General features: G+C 35.8%; 1 protein-coding gene across 10 annotated transcripts in view; it reads left to right on the top strand.

The window, feature by feature from the left end:
* CPEB3 (cytoplasmic polyadenylation element binding protein 3) overlaps nt 1-24,969 on the top strand; it is a 99,621-nt gene that overhangs the window by 7,361 nt on the left and 67,291 nt on the right. For 4 of the 10 annotated variants that reach the window (XM_068950024.1, XM_068950025.1, XM_068950027.1 and 1 more), the window contains exon 2: nt 1,066-1,979. In XM_068950024.1, the coding sequence (XP_068806125.1) occupies nt 1,077-1,979 (903 nt within the window). In that variant the 5' untranslated portion in view covers nt 1,066-1,076. Of the gene's footprint in view, nt 1-668; nt 840-1,065; nt 1,980-24,969 lie in introns of those variants that run through there. The other 6 variants (XM_009677778.2, XM_068950026.1, XM_009677776.2 and 3 more) reach the window with 3 other exon arrangements.

The following is a 24,969-nucleotide window of genomic DNA, read 5'->3' as shown; positions in this document are numbered from 1 at the left end:
TGATTTAGCAAATAAATTGCATTGTTAATCTTTGTTTTGTGCATATAAAGATGGCTTTTGAAATGTGGCATGTCTATATTTAAAATATTTTGATTTATCCTATTTTTATTTTGTGAAAGCATCAGAAACTTGAGTCTAATACTGTCTCCCAGATTTGCTCATTTTGACCTTAATTTTGTCTGTAAACAAATTACTGTCCTCATATATAGGAATATAGTGAGTAGAAATACACTTAAACAAGGGACTACTTTGATGTAAAATACTGTTTTAAATGGAAAGTTGTCCGGTCACTAAAGGCGAATATAACTGCACGTCGGTGGTTTTGTACATAAAGTGTCTCTTCATCTTTTTTCCCCCACCTCGTCGTTATGATTGTTTCTCATGCATCCTAAGCAAACAGCAAGCTGTCTAGTGAAAAAAGGTCAGAAAATGATTGTGCAGCAAAGAATTGCTTCCATAATCAGCACATGATTTTATGTGTGCTTTCTCTCTGTTAAATTTAAATAATTGAAAGCTTGTTTGTTAATCAAGGAAAATAGGCATCTGGCTCCTTTAAAGGTCCCCTAATAGAAAAGGGGTGGAGAAGAGTGAAGACTGGTGTCTTTTTAACCTTGCTGAAGGACGCAGCAGTATTTATTGACGTATGCAAATAACCAAAGGAGGAGGTGGAGGAGGAGGAGGGTGCTTGGAAAAACAGGAACCAGAATCAGTTTCTCATTGCAGGGTGAGAGCGCTGAGTTCCGGTGTAAGAGAAAAGAGACGTGGCGAAATTGCTGTATATCTCTGCCCTATAAGCACATCTCTCATTTAGACTGAAGGGAAACAAGACATCAAAAAGGGTGAAGCATCTTAAAAAATATTTTAAAGGCAATCTGGCACAATCAAACGTTGCATATTCCTAAATGGGGGAGGGGGAGATTACGGGTTTGCCTTGTAACTTGCTGTAGCACAGCACTAGCAATAGGACGAGCTTTTTGGCAGGCAAATGATTAAGACAGCCTAGTTTGTGGTATGAATGACAATGTTAATAATCTGTCTTTGTGATTTTTTCCCCTACTGTTTCAGCTGCGCAAACCATGCAGGATGATTTACTGATGGACAAAAGCAAAGCCCAGCCCCAGCAGCAGCAGCAGCGGCAGCAGCAGCAGCAGCAAGATCCAAACTCAGCAGAAGCTCCCTCTACACCCATCACGTCGGAGACACCCAAACCAGAAGACAGCAGCCCAGTGACTAGTATTGGCACATCAGCTCCTGTCCAAAATAGCAAGGAGAAGATGCAGATGGAGTCCCCCATTTTGCCTGGTTTGAGCTTTCACCAGCCTCAACAAGAACCTGCAGCTGGCACCTCCTTGTCTCCCTCCTTTGGCAGCACCTGGTCTACAGGGACCACAAACACGGTGGATGATAGCTTTTTCCAAGGGATTACTCCAGTCAATGGGACAATGCTTTTCCAGAATTTTCCACACCACGTCAACCCTGTGTTTGGTGGCACTTTCTCCCCTCAAATTGGCCTAGCTCAGACTCAACACCACCAACATCAGCAGCAGCAGCAGCAAGCTCAGCAGCAGCAGCAGCGTAGGTCACCTGTGAGCCCTAATCAGGCACCTTTCGCCCAGAGAAATGCTGCTTATAGCCATCAGCCCATCATGACCAGCAAACCGTCTTCCTCCTCTGCCTCCTCTTCTTCCTCCTCCAGCTGGAATAATCATCAAAATGCGGCTTGGAGTACACCTTCCAACCCTTGGGGTGGGCTGCAGGCTGGTAGGGACCCTCGAAGGGCAGTTGGAGTGGGAGTCGGTGTGGGAGTGGGGGTCGGCGTACCCTCCCCCCTCAATCCCATTTCACCCCTTAAAAAACCATTCTCCAGCAATGTCATTGCCCCTCCGAAGTTCCCACGGGCTGCACCTTTAACTCCCAAATCCTGGATGGAAGACAACACTTTCAGGACGGACAATGGCAACAATCTGTTGCCTTTTCAGGTAAATGACTACATGCACCTTCTACACAGTGACAGCTGTCACAGAATTATATTTACTGCAGGGGTATATTTCACATTACTATTCTGCCTGAGAGGTATCTCCTTAACTTATATCTGCACTAAATGGTCACCTCATGTCAAATCACTGGGGTTGATCCTAGGGAGTGCACACACAAAGATCTAAATTCTGGCTTAAGGTTTAGAGTCTTATTTTTCTTGCGATTTATTTCTAAATATCAGCAGGTTTTAATTATTATTATCATCATCATCATTTTTTAGCATTGGAAAGGTAGTAACCTTTATGGAAAGCAGTTTTGACAGACTTTGTTCTACTGGGGCTCTGTTTGTATAATTTTTTTTTTTTTTCACGTTCCCTCATATGTGAGAAACAGGAGGAGATGTTAAAATTGCTGGCTTTGGTTTTCTAAGAGCATGCTAATTTTAACCAAAGATGCTTCTTGACCTGAAATCTAGTAAATTATTTTAATACCATTGAAATAACTGTCCTTATGTTGTAATGATTTAAGGGGGGGCCTGTTCACATAAGGTGTATATATGAAACAGTGTATTTGTCTGATCTGTATACTCACGGTGTTATATTGACGATGTACATTTTGAATACATCTAGAAGCAGCGTGGGTGTGTATGGAAAGAGTGGCGTATCTGTCCTTTCCAGTAAGGAAATGCCGAATACAACTGACGTGATTTAGAAATGGCAGGGAGGTATTGTATAAAATAAACCATTTTATGTTGTTCAAAATATTTGCAGGGAAAAGAGACAATAGGACACGACCTTCAGAGCCATATTGCAATGGAGTCTATTTACTAGCTACATAGCTCTGAAATATTTAAAGCTGCAGTGCCCTTCACGTTTTTTTTTTTTTTTTTTTTTATCTATGACGACAAAGCAGATCAATTGCAGCTGAAACTAGGCCACATAGAAGATTTGCAATTTTAATGCAGAATGAAACCTGTCATAGTGTTAATTCCATTTTAAATTGAAAAAAGGAGAGCATGCACTTGCAGGTAAATCTATACAAGGTGAAGTGAATCTCACATTTTTTCTGGGTTAGCTTTTGTAGTCTCAGACAAAATTGGAATTTTCTGTTTTGGAATACAATGAAATCATATATATGCGTTCTCTTTCGGTAAGAAGCTTTTTCAACAAACTATGAACTGTCAAATATTTTTAACTTTTTAGAACTATAAGAATGACATCTAGATGGGCACTTTGTATTAGAAACAAAGTAAAAAATAAAAAACCAAAACACTTTAAGAGATTGTTGGAGTAAGATATATGCATTCCTATGCACTTTCCAGTCCCATTCAAAGAGGATATCTTACACTCAGCCCTGAAATTTCATTTTGCTGCTTCATTCTATTTAAAGGGAGAGTTGCTAATTTTTTATTGGCTACCCTAAATGAAGGCGGAGTGGGTGCTGGTAAACTGCTGGTCAATGTCTCTGTAGCACTGAAGTCTGGAGAAAGACTGTTCTTCAGACATGATATGCCTGGGGAAACTATTACATTGCACAGAACACAGTAGCACAAAAATATTACATATTGTTCCCAGTCATTTTTAAGAGTGGAAAATGCATTTCAGTTTATGATTATTCTTTTATTGAAGTACTCTAAATGTAAGGCTTCATGAATTCTGGTAAAGAATTTGTATTTGTGGGAAAAATAACAGTAAATGGTCTTATTTTTGTGGTTTGGTCAATGAGGTATAGCGTTAATGAATATACAGCTTTACCTCATGTATTTAATTTTCACAGATCGGAGCATTATTATGCTAGAATTATCTAGCAGTGAAAGTGACTGGAAATTGTCACAAATTAAGCTGTCATATTTAGTCATCATCAGGGAAAAGAGACAATATTTTAAAAGAAAAGTTCATTTGATTTTAAAATTAAGATTCTGAAAATCTAAGGTATGAGTTGATATCTAAATTTGGAAACTTGTTTTCTTCTCTGTGGATTTAACCTGGTATTTTCCTGTTAAACTGAAAGCAAATACTTAGACTACTCTTATTACCAGCTGGAATAAGAGTCTGATTTCAGAGACTTGTGAAACTTGTACACTTTTTTTCCTAGTGGGCTCTTATTAATACAAAATACCCAGTTTTGCATGAGAGATTGTTGTCTGGGTTAATGATGGTTGCTCTTATTCCTCACAAATTGCAAAGAAACCTTGAAACCATGCTATGGATTGCAGACAACTGTTTAGTTCACATTTACATTGATAAAAACAAGTTCATATAGGAGCTTAATATTTGTTGCCTGGCTCGTGATGTTTTTTTTTTCTCTCCTCTAAAAGTTGGGCAATATGTTGACACACTAAGTTCTGCTTGTCAGCACTATCAAGTAATTTTGGCAGGTTTATCCATGTGCATCTGCTACCTTTCATAACTGCAGGTTTTTTGATTTTATTTCAGAAGGGCCTTCCAGTAAAGTTGTTAGCAACATGCTAATGTATGTTAGCAAACTTTTTGTACTAAGCCGTTTTTTTCTCTTTTGTTGAAATTATAAGACACTTTTAAAATTTATGAATAGCATTTAATTACTTAAAATTGAGATATGAAGCTATAGATGTTCTGAGTAACAAGAAAAATATCGCTGGATTAATTGTTTGAATTAATGATTTTTTTATTTCAGATTTTTGTGGTAACCAAAAATTTTAGCAGGAACTTCTATATAAGGATTTTATTCTAAATCTATAATATTTGTAGAGAGCTAGTATCAGTTTCTGATATAGCTAGTTCTAGAATAGTTGATAGAATTTGAAAATGTTGCTGTAAAAGAGATACATATAAAATAATATGCGAAATGTCCTCTTCCGCTAAGTAATTTGAGTAATACATCAGTACACCTTGTTTGTCAAAACCAATACGGTATCTGTCCTGAAGAAATATGTTAAGTTATAGCAGTGTTTAAAATATCAGTTAGTAGGAATTTTGTTGGTATCTGAATTGTGAACAGTGTTGAAAGACAACTAAAGATGCTTTGAAGCAGAAGATTTTCATATAGTTACTGAGAAAAATTGATTGCACTTCAAAAAAATCTGAAAATACAAAGCTGATAGTTGGAAAGGAAAACAAAAAGAGGAATTGATATAGAATAAAATATAATGTATTAAATAAGAGCTGGAGATAAGATCACAGGAATAGATGTGGAACAAGGCCAGATATGAAACATAGGAAGGTGACCAGTTTGTTCTGCACAGTGTTGCTCGGCTTGTGAGTGGTTCAGGCGAAGTTCCTCTGTTGTGATTATCATGTGACAAGCAGTAATATTGTGCCATTAGGCCAGGTTGTCCTCATTTTTGGCTGTAAAATGAAGGAAGCATCAAGTGCATTTGAGGCTGTCATTACTGATTGTCCTTGGGACCAGGGCCACAGTTCAGTCATTTTGTACGGCAGAATGGTGGGGCTCAAGGAGAGCAATTGTCATCTGCTTTTGAGCTGCTCGCGGAATTTTCTTTTTCTTCAGTTTCTTAGGTAAATAGTATATTTCTTTTGGCTCCTCACGATATGATGATGTTGGGATGCATCTAGTAGGGTTGGGAGCATTGATTGTGCTTGAAATAGATCCTTGGAAGCATGGATAAGAAATTCTCTTTACCGTGGAGAAGATAGAGAAGCAATTAAATGTGTGGAGACTACAATGTTAATTAAGGAAGTCTACAATGTGAGTATTTAATAATAACACTATAACAAATAATATGAAAGATTTCCCAGATATTGTTCAGGTTTTGTTAGGTATGCTGCTTTCCTTATGTTCTTCGGAAACACTCCAAAATACACAATTGCAAGTTGTAAATTTAAATAATGTATAGCAATTTAGTACTCTGAAGTTTCTGGCATACATCAAGTGATTCTTAACAGCTTTACTGATAAATATAGCAGAAATAAATAAGAGGACTAGGGTATGTATTCTGAATAAAGATAGTTTTAACATGCTATCTTTTGAGGGGAGGCTGTTACTTACCCAGGAATTGGTGATAGCTAGGTTGAGAAAGCTTTTACATGGGGAATTAGTCTGAGTCCAAATAGCATGCTAAGCTAAATTTAGAAATGATGTTTATCTTTGATATTTTACACTGATGCAAAATACACATCTAAACGTGGCCAACTTGTGCATGAATATATGTATATGTGCATAAATATGTGCTTGTATATAGATAGATAGGTAGATATTCATTAGTAATACATTAGCAGGTACAAATACTTTGTCATACGTTGTACTAAACATACTATAGCTGTTTATTAAGTGAAATGGAGGGCAAGGAAATGGCCACTGTATAGTGTTTATAATTCCACTGTAATTTTCAGCTGATTAATAGAAAGCTCCTGAAGAAGCTATTTTCTCTAAACATTTAAAGTCCTTCAGGTCTGCGATATTAGCCCATACTTAGATTTTTCCATTCCAGTACAAATGATATTCAAAACAAATTGTGTGTATATACACACATATGCACTGGACATGCACTGGACTAGTGCATAGAATAATTTTTGTCTTAACTTGAATTCTGAACCATTTGTGTTGACTTCTTTGCAGAACTATGAACTGCCTATAGTTTACTTGTCATAGTTCTGTTTCTTACTTAACACTACAGTAACTTCAACTGCATAACTGGATATGGTATTTATGAAGTGTTAACTGAATCAAAATGAGCTCAAATATTGAAACATTCATGAGTAGCAAATAAAAAAGTTTCATATTCACGTATGAGTAAAGGAGTTTTGCTGGCTAATAGACTTTGACTGTTATTTTAAACTATTTGTTTAAATCAAAATTTTGTTTCACCCAAACATAGTTGGATGCAATAAATCTATTTTGAGATTAGTTAAAATTATATTTCTTTATTCTAAATTTGACATTCTTGGCTACAGCTTCTTGACAGCTTAGTTGGTTATCTAACCATACATAGTATCAATAGCATTACTGGTATGTTGAAAACTATTTCTTAAAGTGTAAACTAACATAAATTTTTCTTATATGATGATACATAAATGCTGAGAGCCTGTGACTTTCTGAAATAAATATATGTAGGTGCTGCAGAAGTAACTTAGTCTGCTTCTCTGTTTTTCCCTTCTTTTCTTATATAGTTATGATGTTATTTGCTATTAATGTGACAAGTAGTCTCATTATGAGCATTAAAAATTTGAGAGTAGTCTTTAGTGTAACAGGTACAACTGATATGCTGCCTACTGGCTTTAGTAATTGTGAATGATTTTACAATTTTTGTTTGAGGTATTTAATTTGATTGAGTTCTAAATGTCTGCATTTTCAAATTAAAACACAGTAACATAGTATAGAAGGATAAGCACATTGCTGCTTCACGTTTAAAGTGTGACGGTTTGAATACTAGTAGTTATTGACTTGATTTTAAGTAACCAATTGAATCACAGACAAGCTCTTGACCAAAGTTAGTGAAGGTGAAGCAAAGGTGTGAGTTCAGTATACAACTGGTATTCTAAACAATCTAAATTGACATGACATCCTTTAAAATGTTAAAGGTGGTAATATAATACAATGAATAAATAATTTTGTAATGAAGATTTGGTAAAGGGATTATCTGTCTTTGCTCTGGGAGGTAAGGCAGAAGGGAAGGTGAAGGACATAGCTTTTATTTATTTATTTATTTTGCTATTTCCCTCCTTTAATCATCTTCCCTGGTGTAGCCTTTTGCCTAGAGGCTGCTCTTGTGGATTGTATGTAGCAGGAAGAGAGAACTGGAAAATTAATAATTTCCTGTTCAAGGTCATTTTCAAGGAGAATATATGAGTTTGCAATTTGGATGGTGATCATTTCTGTTTCTTAGTTTGATAAAATAGTTTTTCTATCCTTAAGATCATTCCTGAGCGCTTCCTGTATGCAGCATGCCAAAGGGGAGTAAAAGATAGTAGTGCTTAGTTTGAAGATATAAGGTGATGTTAAACTGTTTGCATTTGAATTTTGTTTGGACTAGGTAGACTACTGTGTTTTCAAAAACTTTTTAAATAGGCTGGAGGGAAAAGCCTAATGACAAAACTATCCAGTGATTAACTTTCAGAGAGGATCTAAGTCTTTCTGGCCGTTATTTTTCTTTTTCCTACCGATCACTTGAGGTAGTGTTACAAGTTTGAAAATACTATTCCTAAGTGTGAGATGCTTGTCCTAGTAATTTAATCAAAACATTATTTCAAACTGTGGCACAAACTCCCACAGGAAATAAAGGCCTTCACAAACTTCACTGTTTTTTCCCAAAGTAAGCATGCTTCTTTGATTTTGCTTTTGTCATAGTAACATATAATGTTACTTAAGGAGAAGCATCTGTTCAAGTCCTGTAGCGTAATGGTAGTTTGCGGATTTTAGATACTGAAGGAATCTCTTTTCTCTTCATCTTCCCTACTTCTCCTCCTCTGTCTTTCATCTCCCAGAATTCGATATTAGTAAGTGTTTCTTGTATAACTGTCAGTTGCCTTTACCTACTGAAAAGGGTGCGCCATGTTCTATAAGCATGAAAGATGATTGTTTACTCATATTCCATGTCTTCAAAAAAATCGTATTTTTAATGTCAGAAGATATCACAAACTATGTAAAGAAATTCTGTATGATCTTCAAATTGGAGGAATGATAAAAGTAGGTAGAAGAGTTACTGCCCTCTGTCAGGTGGGATCAGACTGTTGTGCCTCTCTACTCTGTTGCAAGAACAGTTAAGTGCTTGGCTTCATAAAATGCTGCCCTAAGTAGTTCTCACCACTTCTCATCCCAACCTACTTGTTCACTAAGGTGGGGTGGAAATAAAATTTCAGAAAGGGCAGGAAACAGAGCTTTCTAATTCCTGTTTACTCAGCATAAGGTCAGCTAAAGGTCCCTTTGGATGTTTTCTGGTGCTATTTAGACTAGTAACTTCCCTTCTATAAGGAAACTTCTTAAATGTCTACATATGGTTAGAGATTTTTTTTTTCTCCCTCTGGCCAGCAACAATAATAAGTGGAACATGTATGACAGAACTTAACAATGCCTTTTGCAAAGCTTTACGCACATTTCCCATTCATAGGAAAATCAGCATTTTATATATAAATGTACATATAATATACATGTGCACAGACACATATAGTCTATATCTGTATATGTATAAACAGTTCATTTTCTCCAGAAAACATTTCTAATAATAATCAATAACATCTACTTCAGAACAACAGTGACAAAGTATGATTTACTGGTATTGGGATAATGTGTATTTCTTTTGTATTTAAGCTACACTTCTTTTTCCAGCAACTATCCAAGTTGAAATATAATAGTTTTCCATTCTTGTTTTCTAACAAATACATCTGAGCAATGTTTAGACTCTTCATTTTGTAGGCTATTGTAGCATTTTATACATTTTGTAACTAGATTTAAGTTTCCATGTTTTGTTTCATTATTTCTTAATTTAATTTTTCATTGTTACATTTACTAGCAGTTGAATAGAGATATGCAGCAATTGATATTGGAATACTGCACATAATGATAGTAAGCAGCGTCACAAAATAAAGTGGTTAGATGAACGTACTATTTTGTTTATAGAAATAGGTTTTCACTTGTGTTGCTTTTTTATTATTTGTAACTTTTAGAATCAAAAAAATGCAAGTGGGGAAATATTAGGAAAAACTTTATCTGTGCATCTTCACACTTGGTCACGTCTTTCATTTGCCTGTTCAGAAGCTTCAATTATATGATTCTATTTTTTCCTATAAGTTCCCAATATCATTTTTAAAATACAGCTGATTGATACCTTCTTTTTCCCTCATTGTTTTTTATTTGCATGCTTCTCAGGCTCATCCTGGAGATAAAACTTTCACTTATTCTAAGATCTTATCGAAGCACTGTGCAGAACAGGATAAAAAGTGATCTGCTTCCTCATGATAGTGTTATGAGGAGAAGGGGTAGAGGTGGTGTAATTCCCATTCTGCAGATGTAAATAAGCACAGAGTTTGGAGAAGACATTCTCTTCTCAGTGTTCAATCTGAGAAGCCTAAAGTTATTTTTTCCAAAATATTTAGCATATGTAGCTCTTTATTCAAAGCAGAGCATCCATTGACTGAGTTTAATGCTTCTGTGAATCTCAAATTAGTCACCAAAAATGAAGAAAATGCTGTCATATGTGAAAAGTTTAATTTTAAGTTACATGCCATTTACTATTTAGGAGCCCATTCTGCAGATGTAAATAAGCACAGAGTTTGGAGAAGACATTCTCTTCTCAATGTTCAATCTGAGAAGCCTGAAGTTATTTTTTCCAAAATATTTAGCATATGTAGCTCTTTATTCAAAGCAGAGCATCCATTGACTGAGTTTAATGCTTCTGTGAATCTCAAATTAGTCACTCAAAAGTGAAGAAAATGCTGTCATATGTGAAAAGTTTAATTTTAAGTTACATGCTATTTACTATTTAGGAGGTAAGAACCCTTCATTAAAGAAGGGAAAAGAAGGGTAAAAAACAATAATTTCCTTAATTGTGAGACCCTCTTTTCCTTGTACCATCCAATTCACATCTCTGGCATCTTCCAAATTCCTCAAGAAATAATGTAAAGGTTCTATAGACAAACAATTACTCAGAAGCATCACTGAAAATATTTATTCTGAGCACTGGATGTGGGAGGGAAAATGTTTTTGATCAAATAGTTAGACTGCTATATTTTATTCATACAAAGGGGTCATATTTCACAGGCAGTCTTACTTCTTCACTTCCTGCATTTTTAGTGTTTGGCTTTGCAAAATTTAGAGTTCTTTTAAATTTCCTTGAGCTTAAGTAAAATGCTTACACAAAACCACAAATTCTGTTGCATGTTATGATGATGACATTCATATGATTCATGAGCCAAGTTGGAATCTTTTGATCAACTTCACAGATTTTTCTTGAAGTAACAAAGTTAATGAAAGTAATGTGTACAGAGCACACGCTCTGGGTTTCAGAGGTGTTAGGGGTTTGAGATTCCTGCCAAGGTTCTGGGTGAAGCCCGATTTTTGTAGGCATAGCCCCTTTTTCCTGTTTTGTTCAGCCTTGGACTGTTAGCTCTGCTCCTTTCAAACTTCTCCTCCACTTATTTCTGTTCCTGCTTTTTGATCTCCTTTTTACTTGGGCTTCTCATTTGAGTTATCTTCCCAATTCCATTTTATATGTCAAAGCTTCAAGTTACAAGAGAAGCCCCAATAAACCCTTGTAGTCATAACCTGAATCGTGTTCGCTTGCTCTATTGGGAATGACTCCTATGCAAACTCGTTAGCACAAGGAGTTTTAAGGAGATTTAAACAAATTCAGGGAAAATAGGGTCCTCAGAAATGTTAGTTAAAAGTTCTGAATTTTAGAATTTTAACCAAGTGAGAATAAATATGCAATTAGTCTGAACATGCTGAACTGATTTTCTTTTCTTTTCCTCCCCACACATTACTCCTAAAAAGTGTGACTCGGGAGGGATTTTCACACAGATTGACAGAAGAACACTTCTAACATTAAAACAATATTTCTGCAAAATAACAAAAGCATTATGTCTTTTAACAATGGACATTGTTCACTTATACAGTTTGCTTTTCGCGGCTTAATCTTTGTAAGTGGATGCTCTGGTGAAATTTACCTTTCCTATGCGGAAGAATTATTGTGAGAGCTGCTTTATCCAAAAAGGTTATTTTTTCGCAACACTGTAAGCAACTTAGAGCTGACCTTTTATTGGGAAATGTCAGGCAACTTTAGAAAGCGACGCTATCTATAATGTAATATATTTCTTAATTATTATCTTCTATGAATAAGAACTTCTCTTCAAGACAAAGAAAATCATCTACTGAAGCTTTCTTACCTGTATTCTCAGAATGGTAAAGGCTTTTTTGCAAGTAAGGCTTGTTTCCCAAAAGCAGTCTTTGGAATTATGACTTCTTAAGAATGTTATTTAAAATAAAATGTTTGTTACCTTTTATATTTTATTTGTAAATACATGAATGGTAAAATATTTTAAATTAAATGAAAATTCTTATTTCCTGTTTGGAAGTTGCTACATCATTCTACTTGAAACAGTGGAAGCTTTACGCTTTTGTTTGTTAGCTATCAGCAGGCAAAAAAAAAAAAAATCCGCACACAGGGAAGGAGTTGCCGTATTGCCTTGAATGATTATGTAATTCTACATGATAGGAATTAAAAAAGACAAGCCAGTGATTTTGACTTGATTCTTAAAGGATGAAGTTTAATTCTTCACTGCATCATGACTACTGCTACATCATCACTGCTAAATCTACGTTGTATATGTAGATGAACTAAATTTAGGAATGGGAATTGGAACCTGGAATCGTTAACCTTTTTTTAAATTTAGTTATTTTTCAGTTATTTCTTTAACTTGCAATGCTTTTAGTGCTTATGTTTATTTTTTTATTTGTCTACACAAAGAAATACATTTTTATGCATTTATTTATGTTCTAAATGCCTGATACGATGTTGTGAAGTATGAATTGCAGATTTTTCCCTTTTTACAAAGTCTTAACATGCTAAAAGGTCCCCTGAGTGTTCCTTTAATCTTAAAGTTATGCTTATCTCTTTTTTAGTAACTCCTGATTTGATCTGGCTCTGTCCCTATAAAACAAATTTTAAAAAGACTTGAAAATTTTTTGTTTCCAGATTTTACTTAGCTTGTAAAATGAGTAGTCATCATGATTTGCTAAAACAATCTCACTGGCATCTGACTATGAATTGTCGTTTAGTTTTATTTACATGTTATACAACTTAGGTAACTAACCATTCTTACTTTCAGAGCATTTAGACCGTTAAACAAAAATGGCATGGAATAAATGAAAGTTAATTTTGGTGCTTGTGCCAAGTGTCAGTGGAGCTCATATTTTCAGCTCAGCCATGCAGAGTGTTTTCCTTTATATATGTATTTTTATTCTCACTTGGGATGGTATTCTTTTATAGAATTGTAGATTTTTTTTTAACCTATTTGAACAGATTCTTTTTCAGATAATATGTAAAATAGTATTTTTTTTTAATTTATGTATGTTTAGTTAGGCTTACAAAGTTTCACCATTAAATTACAAATATCTAAGAACAATGCATAAATATGCAAGCTTCTACTCCCTTGATCTATTGAATTTTAGGTCATCAGTTTTTCGTGACCTCCTTCTACTGCCATGACTATGATCATCCAGTCATTCCTTTTCTCTTTTCTATTGATCTTTTCTATTTCTTTTGTTTTAAACTAAAAATTCACCCTTTATGTAGCATCCAATTAAATATTAAAAAGGCAACGTTGGGTTGAAAAATTTTATCTGAAAAATTTAACCCTTACTTACAAGCAAGTACTTATGCTTTAGTTCAAATAACATGTTTTTCTCATGTTCAATAACATCTCATATGCAAGTATGACAGCTTCTTGAATTGCAATTTTTGATTGTATATTATGGTAGTGCATTGACTGGGGTCCAAGGCATAGACCTGTTTCCCACTTCATAAAAGGTTTACTTATGCCGAAGGAAGCTGTTCCTCCAGGAAGGAATTGTAATATAATAGCCTTTCTCCCTGAGTGCAAGGAGATGTATGCTATTAGTGGTTGCAACAACAACAGTTGCTTGAAAGGTGATTTGAAACAGTGTTTAAAGGAGGGGAAGAGAGGGTTAAAGCGTTCTCTACAAAACAATTTAAAATATGCTGCTATATCATGAGCCATAATTATTAGCATCCTTTAAGAATAAAGAAAACTCCTATGTGTAAACATTCTTATTTGAATGAGGTTTTGTTTTCTTTTTAAGTTTCTAATGTGTTAAGCATGGGGAATGTGGTACAGATCAACATGAGATAAGCCATCTCTCATAGATAATGGTGAGAAGTTCCATTGACCTTACACCTGGCAACAGAAGATACTTCAGAAACCTTAAGTCTAATATATTAAACTGCTGTGTTCATTTTGGTCTCATAAGCAAGTATTATCTATTGAGTAATATTTAGAGCTTTTCTTATGCAGATCCTCTAACACAGTATTTTACTTTGTGAAGGAGATTTGTTAGATGCGTTAATGAACTAACATGTGGGTAGCTAGCGTTACTACTGTTTACTATGTGACCTTTGCACTAATTGCTCATTCGTAAAGGGTTAATAAATGATTAATGTATTAACTGATTGTTAGGGTCCAGCATGTTAACAGATGGCTTATAACCAAACATAATACTATCTACCAGATGTGCCTAGTAACCATTTCAGATGCATAATATTCGAGTCTGTCAAATGTTTATATAACATATGTTATCGCTTTGAAAGTTTCTTTAAACTATTTATAAATACATGCTTTAATTTTAAAGTATGATAACTTTCTGACCTAATATTTTGTCTTTTCACGTTATCCGATTATTTATGTGTTCCCTGTAGGCTCATATTATTTCCTTCTGTGTCATTTAAAAGAAAAAAAAATCAAAACAGTTAGTGAAACCACTGACAGTAATAGAAAGGGCTTTTCTCAAAACTCACAAAGCCTCTAGTAGCAAATAGCTGTGCTCTGGGTGGACTAAAGCAGATCAAGGGGGTGAAGGAAACGGGTCAGTGTGAGAAAAGGTAGGATTTTTAACATGCAAAATGAAAGCAAAGGTGTGGTATGTTCATGAATGGTTATCCAAGATGATGGTATACCCATTCACTCTCTGTGGATGAGAATTTCTGCAAATAAAATCTTGCAAACTTTAGGCTGGATTCTGCATTTCCGTAATAACAGTCCTCAGGTTGGTGGCTCCTGCTACTTGCTCCTGCTACTTACTCCTGCTAGTAAATGAAGATATACCTGTGACATCCAGGTAATAAAATTGACCTTAATTGTCAGCAGAGCTTATTGAAGCTTCTGTGAACAGTCTTGCCTCCCTTGTTTAAACTGAAACACTATCTTTTCACATGGTTTCACAAAGTAAAAATAAAAGTTTACTTACATAACCTCTTTTTTCTTTTCAGACAAGGGAGAAGTGACTTACTGTGGACCATTTAAATTGAGTTTAAAACAGAATATTGTAAATGATACAGTTTGTATGAAAAGATTCAGTTTTTAGACAGACTTGGAAGTTTTCCTGACATTTCAAGTACATAGTAGCCTTGTATCCTTCTACTGGTGTAACTAAGTGTTTCAAAACATAGCTCAGTGGGAAGTATAGAGGAAGGGGAATAATTTAAAAGAACATATATGAGGAGAATATCTTTTTATGGATATAAATGTGAGATGGATGCAAAAACCAACCCTAACTAGAAAGGCCATGTTTCATACAGCCTGGAAATTCTGTTTGCTCTTTCACACCTATGTTTATACTTGCTATTGACAATTATCCTGTAATGAACTAATAAGCTCTTGTGTTTCTCCTTCCTATGTCCTTCTTTCTGGTTAATAAGGTCCCAGTTTATAGTGAAAATCGAGTCCCTAATGTCATGATCTTGTAGTTTGTGCTATTAAATATCATAGTTTTTTGATGCAGTTCTTCAAATTCATCCAGTTCTTCCTGTATGGCGATCTGATCTTTTGTATATGGATGATTATTAAAGTGTTCCTACTTTAAAACCAATATTCCGGATGAATTTGGTGTCAAGACTGGTCCTTCAGAAACTCCATTAGTAACCTTTCTTTAGCTGATTTCTTTGTTTGCCACTATTGCTTCTTTCCCCTTTTATCATGTTCCTTTTTTCTGAATTGCACAAATTCCTGTTTTTTTCCCCCATTTACGTAGTAACCTTGTAGTTACTCCTATATGAAAGTCTAGATTGAAGTCATTGTTAGAACAACCATATCACCTTTAAGAACCAGAAATCATACTCTCCAGGCTATTGCATCGTTAATGTGTGATGCTACATTTTTACCTTTAGCTCTACTTTTTCTTTTCTAAAGAGAAACACCTTTGTATTTCAGTCATAAATACTAGAAATGTTTTTTGTCATCGGTTTGATATTTTCATATGCTGCTTCAGTCATTGCAGTTCTTTATTCTGCTGGTCAGATATCCTCATCACCCACATTCTTAATTGAACTAGCTTTAGTCATTCCACTAATTGTGCCTTCCTGACTCTGGCTCCTTTTGATATTGATGCCTTCGCATTGCTGCCTGTTATTTGATTGTGTGGTGTTCCTTTGTCTCTGATTGTACCCTTGTTTACTTGATTTTCCCCTTTGTGTAGGAGGCTATATTAATTTCTCCTGACTTCTGATATTTTTCATTTAATTATTTTATCAGCCTTGTTAGACTTTTTCCTAGACATCTGTTGTCCAAGATACTAATGTAAAACATGTTACAGTTTTCTTGAACGTGCTTCAGTGGCTGAACATCCTAACTCCTTCCTTATAGTAACATTTCTTAAGGTACCTGTCAATCTTTATTACTTTGTCCAAAAAAGGAGACTTATGTTGCAAATCCCATAGGCTTTTTTCTCACTAACTTTCCCCTGTTTGGAGCAATCTTTACTAAATTCACTCTGTGCTGAATCCATTTCAGCTGTCATAATATAAAAAGGAAAATGTTTCTCTTGCTCATGTGAGTATTCTTTCCAATTTCTGTTAGAAGTTAACATGAGAAAGGTTTCCTTTTGGTTAATTGTGTGACTGTATATGTACTTGTATATTTCATGTGTGATTTCTGAACTATTCTACTTTAATCCAAATGTGCAGCAATAACTAATCATAATCCATAATTCTGCCAACATGCAAATGCCTATGGCTTCTCTTCTAAGAGGAAGAAATCGTATCCATTCTGGCTGTTTTTTTTTTTCCCCTGGATTGTAATATGAGATGGTTGATCTTTTCCTCATATCCTGTTTACCTCTGAGCCTCTTAGGTAATAACAGATGCAAGTATGCAAAGTGTGATTCAGTGAATATTTTTTTCACTTGTGCATTAATTTAAGATTCACTGTTACAGTGAACTTTTCCATATATGGGATAATTCAGTATTTCCACCAGAGAAAATTCCACCTACTCACAAAATTTGATCTGACATGGAATTGCATATGATTTATTTTTTAGAGTTACTCGTAATTATAAAATAATTTTGGCCTGTGGGTTTTTTCCCCTCCTTTCCCTCGCCTTCGTTCTTCTAAGTGGAGCTTGATGCTGTGGATGGGCTTTGGATTGCTGCTGTCTGCTGTTTCCCACAAATTCAGTTGCTTATATAAGGCCTTCAATAACCTTGAAGCTGATCAAATAGTTAATAACAAATATTCTTAAATTAAAATTTCTAACGTAGTGCTACAGTTGGAAAAGGATTGTCTTGTATGCTGGGGGCCACAAAGCAGTCTTCAACTCATGTTTAGACTGTAAGTGCCCAACTTGAGAGTAGTCTTATCTGCTTCCTATCTCCGTTGTAGTCCTGTCTCTTTCCCTTAAGAAAAAGTGGCTGAGACAGCTTCAGATTTTGTGACAGACTGTGCCCTGTATAAAGCCCCAAGCTGGAGAATGTTTGCTGCCTGACTGTTCTCAGCGTTCTTTAGGAAGAGGGTGGCAGAATGGATTTTTGTGTGTATATCTCTTCACTTTTCTATTAACCATTCTTGTGCCATGATTTGTCATGCATATTAATGATGATGTAAGAATATAAATCTGGATCCCAAGCTATTGTTTATTGAGAGTGTTTGGGGCATGTTTTAGGTAATTCTGTGAGTAAAGTAATATCAGTAAATTACCTCACTCTTTTTTTTTTCTTTCTTACAACTATTCCCGCTGTACTTATATTTTTCTTGGTTTCCTTTTAGAAGTAAAGGACTATTTGGCATTGAAATGGAAAAATTATTGTCCTCTAAGGGTAGTTCTCCAGACAGTAGGTAAAGATCTTATCCTGTATGAACAGAATAAATGTCTCACCCCTTTTTGACTGAAATATTTAGCTGTAGTTCTGGAACCTACAAGCTGCTTCACTTAAGCCATATTTTCTGAACACCGCAGAAATGGAACAGGAGGTTGACTTGACATGTGCAAGTCAGATATTATTTTAGTTGCATTGTTTTTAAAAGCACAATGGATGCAAGACAATATTTTGTTTGCCACAAAGCTTAAAAATTTCAATGACACTGTTTTTACCTTAGCAGTATATCCCATGTCAGTGATTATTAGTGAACATACACAAAATTACTGTTTCTGTTTCAGAGAAATCCTTTAGATTCCTTAACTGTTGTGGCCATAGTAAAGGAAGATGACTTCTGCTTATGATAGTTATTACTTGTATTATTTTCTACCTTCCATTTTGTCTCATTGTCCAATAATAGAGATAGACTGCTCATATTGTAAACTTTTTTGAGAAAAATGGCTTCTTTAAACAATATATTTCTACTCTCTTGTACGTTATGGGGCTCAGACTGTGAAGCTTGGTCCCTTGGATCCATTCATGTAGTAGCTTCCCCCTCTTCCTCTGCTTGCAGCCTTTGCCTCTTTGTAGGGCGTTAATCTGGTGATTTGAGGTTAGCACTTCACTAACATGCTGATTTAGCTAGCAGGGTGAGTTCCTAGGTCAATATCAGCCTTACTTTGCTATGGCACGTGGCATCGTTCTACTGAATGTAGAAAGTCGAAGCCCAAAGGTAATTTATCAGTGTTGGGCTCTTGCACAGCAGGCCAATGAACCAGTTAAATTACGTCACTTTAATAGCTCAAGGGTATAATGAATGATCTTGTAAAACCTACTGCTGATGTCCTTTTTCCGCTTGCTTGTTTTTGTGAATTGATGATCATCTTGGGTGAGCTACTTTAATCCTATGTTTTACAAATGTTAGAACCATTTGTTCCTGGAATCAGTAACTAGAATAGAAAGTGGATGCATCAGCGTTTTGAGCTGCATTCAGCAACTGGACTGATGGGCAGATTTTTATCTAAAAGCATCATGTTAACAAAATATAATTACCCATAAATGCTGTCAGTGACTGCTCAGTCAATTGTAATGTCTGCAGATAATTCCCTATGGTAGAGTAATGGGTGTAAGAATAATAGCTGTTGTGTAGGATTTATCTTATTTTATTTTATTGGACACGTTGTTTTGAGGGCAAAAGGAAGACATTTGAAATATTTAAGTGCATTATATTTCTGTTAGATATAAATAGGGTTCCTTATTAGAACATTAGGCTAGATGTTTTAAGCATTTAACCGGGTGATTCACTGTCTTTGAATTTGAAATGTAGAAATAACTTTAGAGTGATGTAAGTAATAAGTTTGGCACATTATAAAAGTATATATTGAAAGAATAACTAAGGATGCCTCAAGTAACTCAATAAGCAGCCTATTGCTTAAAAGAGCTCCAATGAGTAGATGAAAGAAGTGAACACTGTAATATAGAACAAGAGATAAATATATTTCATTTATATCCAGCTGGGCCATATTGTAGTTTGTTCCCTGCAATTTCAAAATAGGAATCATCCAAACCATTGGAACAGTTAATGTATTCCTTTTGAGCTGGTCTATAGCTACTATCTCTGTTTGGGAAAAGACAGGGTAAATTCCATTCTTCCCCACAGCTTGCAAGCAGATACTGAATATTCAGTAACTTATCAGGATATTCTCTTTAAATGGTTATGATACCAAGTCTTAAGCCTATAAAGCCTGAACTTTTTAGATATATTTTAAGTATGTATTAAGTATGTATGTCTGTGTGAAAAGGAAATCTTATCCTAATTGCAAAGTAGAATGAGTTTTAAACTGAAGAATATAATTTAATACCAGGTTTTGTAATTCTGTATAATGCCTATTGTAGCTTATCCTATTTCTGAGCTTTTTAGTTTATTTGGAAATAAAAATTGCAAACATTTCACTGAAAGGTTTTAATTTCCTTGGAACTCTTTTTCAGAACTCAGAATTTGTGAAGGGTTAATATTTGAATACAACCTTTACCAGTCCTGGTGAAAAATTGCCTGATTAGGTCAAATTTTTAAAGCTTTTGGATTCATCCTAACTTCTCACACATAGAAACTACAAAAAGTTATATAATACAATATAGTTTATTAAATATCATTAACTAAACTAGAATTCTGAAATATTATTGTACAAATATATGGAAGTGCAATTAGATATTGCTTTATATTTGTATTAAACTTCCTCTTTCTTCTTCCAAGCTTTCTCAACAAGCTACAGGGAAAAAAAATCACCTTTTGCCGAGTAAACTTCTGAACACTTGCTAAAATATAATGTGCTACAGTTGGTAGCTAGAGAAAAGACAAATATATGAAAAGTCCATGTCTTTCTTCCGTGGGCGTTCCAAGAACAAGAATAGCATAAGAAAACAATCCTTTTCTGTTTCCAAAAAGGTGCCTAATGAATCCTGTTTAATTTAATACTATTAACTGAAAATATTAAAAAAGAAAGAGGAATTAAAATAAGTTCCAGTAGGACATAATACTAGTACCTATACTGTAATGTTCTTTACCATGGACTTAGAAAAATTTACCATGTTTTTCCCCCTCTAACCTACATTTCATCCACCTTTATTTTTATTTTATATTTTACAAAGTCCATTAAATGGGAAAAAAATGCTGAAATATAAGGTTATTCTAGTTCTGCCTGCATCTGTGTTGTCAGTCATGTGGTGATGGGCAGCATTCCAGTGCCAAGCTGCAAAGGAAGTAACACTTGCTATTTTAAAGTTTTTTAGATTCTTTTGCAAAATGATCATTTCATTTTACCATGTGAGCATGTTCCCCAGATTTCCTACCTTTTAAATGGTTGCTCTCAACTTTCCTGAGAGCGCAAGTGCAAGCAGAATTGTTGCTCTAAAGGTTTTAAGAGAGCTTCACAGCTGAAGCCCGCTAGGATCTGGAAGAAAGGCTCAGGGAATATTAGGAGCTTGCTGTATGTGATCATTCATGTGCGCCATCGTGGCAGATTGAGCATGTCCCAGGCTAAACTTCCATAGTGTGGTTGTGTTGGTTGTTTTTGTGGTAGTGGTAGCTCTTCTTGTTGCTTTGGATTGGGATGCTGGAGTGAGATCAACTTGTTTTCCTTGTGCGGTCAGTAATAACCCCTCTTGCAGGTGCTAGAACAGAGAGAAAGAGAGAGCGAGAGAGCGCACATGCAAGATATCAAGCTCAATTTAACGCAGTGCTGGCATTTTACGCTGTATTTATTCAGAGCTCTGCTTCTGTTGACTTCAGCTGTAGTTGGCAACGCTTAACAATCCTGTGTAGCCAAATCCAGATTCATGTCAGGCACAGAAAAATGAAATGCAGCAATGACCACAGTGTAGAAGTTTTGATAGGAAAGTTGCTTAAACTGTACATATTTTAGCCATTCTCTGGAATCTCATCTCTTTCTTCTAATCTAAATAGTAGGCATAACATTCATAATCTGGTGGATAGAAAATGTTCAGGCTTCTGTGAGCCTAACTGGACTTTTGATGAACTCCTAGAAGCAGATAATAGTTCAGTGAGTGGAGAATACCTTGCTTATTGGCAGAGTCAGGCTGCACTGTGCAGATACTGGTGTAGGAAGCATGAAAATGTAGAATACCATGAAATAAATTACATGAAACTGAGATATTGTTCAGAGTATAGGAAGCTTAGTAGGAAGTCAGTAGATGGACTGAAATATATAGACAGAAGGAATTTTTGGGCTGTGTCATTGGAATAATCTAGGTACCTGAGTTTTTGCTACTTGCGTTCTCCAGAATGGGCAGACTGGGTGTATCTCTCAACTCAGTATGTATTTTGTGTTCCAGATGCAGGTGACCCTGGCAACATGGATTCAGCACATGCATAAATACATACTTAAGGATTTTAAGTATGGATGGTGGCTTCGCTTGGGCAACATGCCCAATGTTATAGATCCAAGAACTGGATGTAGCTAAGTTTTCTTCAGTTGATAGCTCTCCTGTACTAAGGTGTCTACCATCCTTTCATTCAAGATTGTAGTCTCAGCAATCTCTTTGCAGTATCTTTAAGAGGAAAGATGATTTCCTGCCCTCCCCTTTGCTGAAATCATGGACAAAATGAAGTGGATGCCATTTCAGTTCTTAGAAAATCTCCTAAGGAGTGTTCTGCTGTGATGAGGTTTTTGTGTTGTGTAGCCAGCTATTACTTTTTGTTTGTTTGACTCTTCTTAAAGGTACCTTTCATCTTTGTGCCACTGGAAGAGTTTAATCCTGTCTTTCAGCACACATGAGATATCATTGTCTTTATATCCATGTGCTTGGGATAAACAAAAAAAAAAATCCTAATAGTTTCTCAGTCTGCTGTTCTCCTTAAAGTGAAAAGGAGTGGCAGTGGGAAGGTTTGAACTGCAGATTAAAATTGCCATTAAAACCATGTCTGATTCTAGAGCCTGTGACTGCCAAGAGATACCACTGGCCAGGCTGGACTCCACCAGTCCTGGTGAGAACAGCTGCTGGTACTAGGAAGGTTTCGCTGTTGTGACAGCAATGATTTTCATCTTTATCCTATGGATTATTAGATTCCTGCCATACCTTCTCAGGGTCAAACTTTTCCTTTGTGACTGTCATTTTAAAGAGGTTCCGCTGCCATAACCCACTGCAGAGGCATGGGAAGAAGAAATATTTTTGGTTCTTGGAGCAAAGTGCATGTTCTCCATGTTTCCGGCATGAGATATGTTGGTCACTTCCTTTTCTTGATCATCAGTCCCAATTACTTTGGGCTACCTGTTCAAGGTGAAAGAGCTAGTGAAGAAGCCAGGCTGCATTAAGGTCCACTTAACATCTATTATGGCCCTAGCTGTAGATCTGGTCTTATGTCATCCACAATTTTCAGAGTTCTCAAAGGGCTAGGTAAAATGTCTTTATGTTAAAGATCTAGTATGCTATATAGGCTTTAACCTAGTTTTACATATTCTCATGGGTTTCCCTCTTTGAACCCACTCCGTTCTTTGCCCTTCCGTAAAGGGGGATTTTTTTCAAAGATAGGGTTTTTAAAAACACATGCAATACTACTTGTTACAATGATGCCTGGCTTTTACTTTATTCAAGAGATGAACTTCACGTTTTGGCTCACACTTCCAAGATGACATCTGTTACTCTGAGCTCTCTCAAGGGTTTTATCTTCAGATCACTGTTACTCAACCTTTTGGAGATCTAGGCAGTTCATGTCCGTTTCTGAAAGAAGCAAGGGCCTAGCCTTTTTCAAACAACACTGCCTTGAAACAATGTATTATCCTTTTTTGTTGTTTTTTTTTGGAGGGAACTTGTAAAGTTGAACCTTTTATTGTGATCAAGATACAGTTTATGAGAGCCTAAGCAAACCCCAGTAGCATTGTGAGAAATACTTGTCTCCGCCTATGGTTTCTAGCTCTTGAGGAGCCCCAGCCATCCACTCGCCAGGCACTACGCCACCTCTGTCCCTGAAGGCCACCAGGTCCTACGGTGTTTGGTAGAACAGTGACTACTGTTACTGTTTGCATGAAGAATTCCGAGACTGTCCTCTACATAAATTAGGACAGGGTGAAATTCCTTGGAAACATCTGTAGTGTAAGTATATGCATATGGTGTGTCACTTAAAAATTTATTACAAATAACCATCATGCAGGTACTCATAGTCCACATAGTTGTATGCTCTTTTCTAGTCCTTTACCCTCTCCCTCTTCAACACTGAAGGCATGGTATGAGTATCTATTGGGAAGGGACTGAAGTAGTGCTGAGTATGCTTTGCCCTTGCATGCCTGTGCTCAGCCCAAAGGGGACAGGACAAAGTGTACCATATTACAGGGTGTGACAAAGGGAAAAGTTCTTTTGATTTCAAATGATAGGATGTACATACATGTTAATTACATATTTCAGAGAACTCCAGTTAACTGCTAAGTAATCTTTGTTTTGTAATTAAGGTATTGTTACCTAACTTTAAGAACATCTTTTCCCTTCCTGGAATTTGCTGACATGTTGATTACACCTCAGCCATCTCCTGGAATAAGCAACACAAGTGTCTTTCCTAGGGATAAACAGACTCCTTCCTAGCACATTTTTGATTCATTCCTGGAGCAGGGTCATTAATATGCATTGGATCGAGACTGGAGACTTTTGAAAAATTATGATGGTTGTGTAATTAAAGACTAGCATAATACATATGCACAAGAATGTAAAATTTAAGTAAAACGCAAATTATTGTATTTTCTCATTTTCTTTTACATGTCTTAACTCTGCCAAACAACTGCAGAGTCACTTTTTTTTTTCTAATTAACAGAGAGACAGATTATAGATACTGTATATCTTGTGACATTTTTTTAATCAGCCTAACAGTTAAGATATTTAAAGGTAGAAGGTTGATACCTAACTTCATCTGGAGGTCCAGTCTTACTTTATGATCCTTCAAAACTCTAATCCTGCACACACATTTGTAATTTTTCCTTATGTTTAACATATACATCTTTGAAGAAAACTGTGCCATGCGTTAATGCATACACAACAGTTTTTCTTCAACTCAGAGTATGAATAGGTCAGGGTTGAGGTTAAAAGTTCTGGGACCTATATCTTCTCTGAGTTATTATTTAGCTGATTTTCTTTTGTGGAAGACTAGAGTATTGTAAGAACCGAAATACGCTGCCATATATACTAGCAACTAACAAGAAAGCAGCTGCTGTCTGAGCAGCGCAAAAGTACGACCCAACGTTGGCAGGCTGGACTCAATCTTATGCTAGCTTGATGACTGCTACGTAGCCAAAGGCAATGCCTCATAGCTGGAGATTTCTCTCTTATCCATAATTTAGTATGTCTAAGTCGGTCTAAGGATGTTGTCTTCTCTGGGCCCTGAGCTGATTTTCCAGACTTGCTGGATTTTCAAATTGCTTTCTCAAGTTCTTTAGTCTGCTTCACCATTCTGTAGCTTATATTTTGATTTCTGATCCTAGTCCCAGAACTTCCTTGCAAAGTTATCATGTGCTACTGAGGACCTTTATGAATTGTTTCTGTTGTTCTGATTGTTTGGCAGTAGATCTGGTAGTCTGTGGAAATGATACAAAGGGCAAAACTGGGAAATGGAACAGTATCAGTTTACCAAACCCAGAGAACCTGTCAGTGCTGACAACTAAGGAGAGATGATTCTGTGTGTGCACAGGAGCACC

Source organism: Struthio camelus, chromosome 7 (genome assembly GCF_040807025.1).
Source record: "Struthio camelus isolate bStrCam1 chromosome 7, bStrCam1.hap1, whole genome shotgun sequence".
Lineage (NCBI taxonomy): Eukaryota > Metazoa > Chordata > Aves > Struthioniformes > Struthionidae > Struthio > Struthio camelus.
This window is presented reverse-complemented; position numbering and strand designations above follow the sequence as displayed.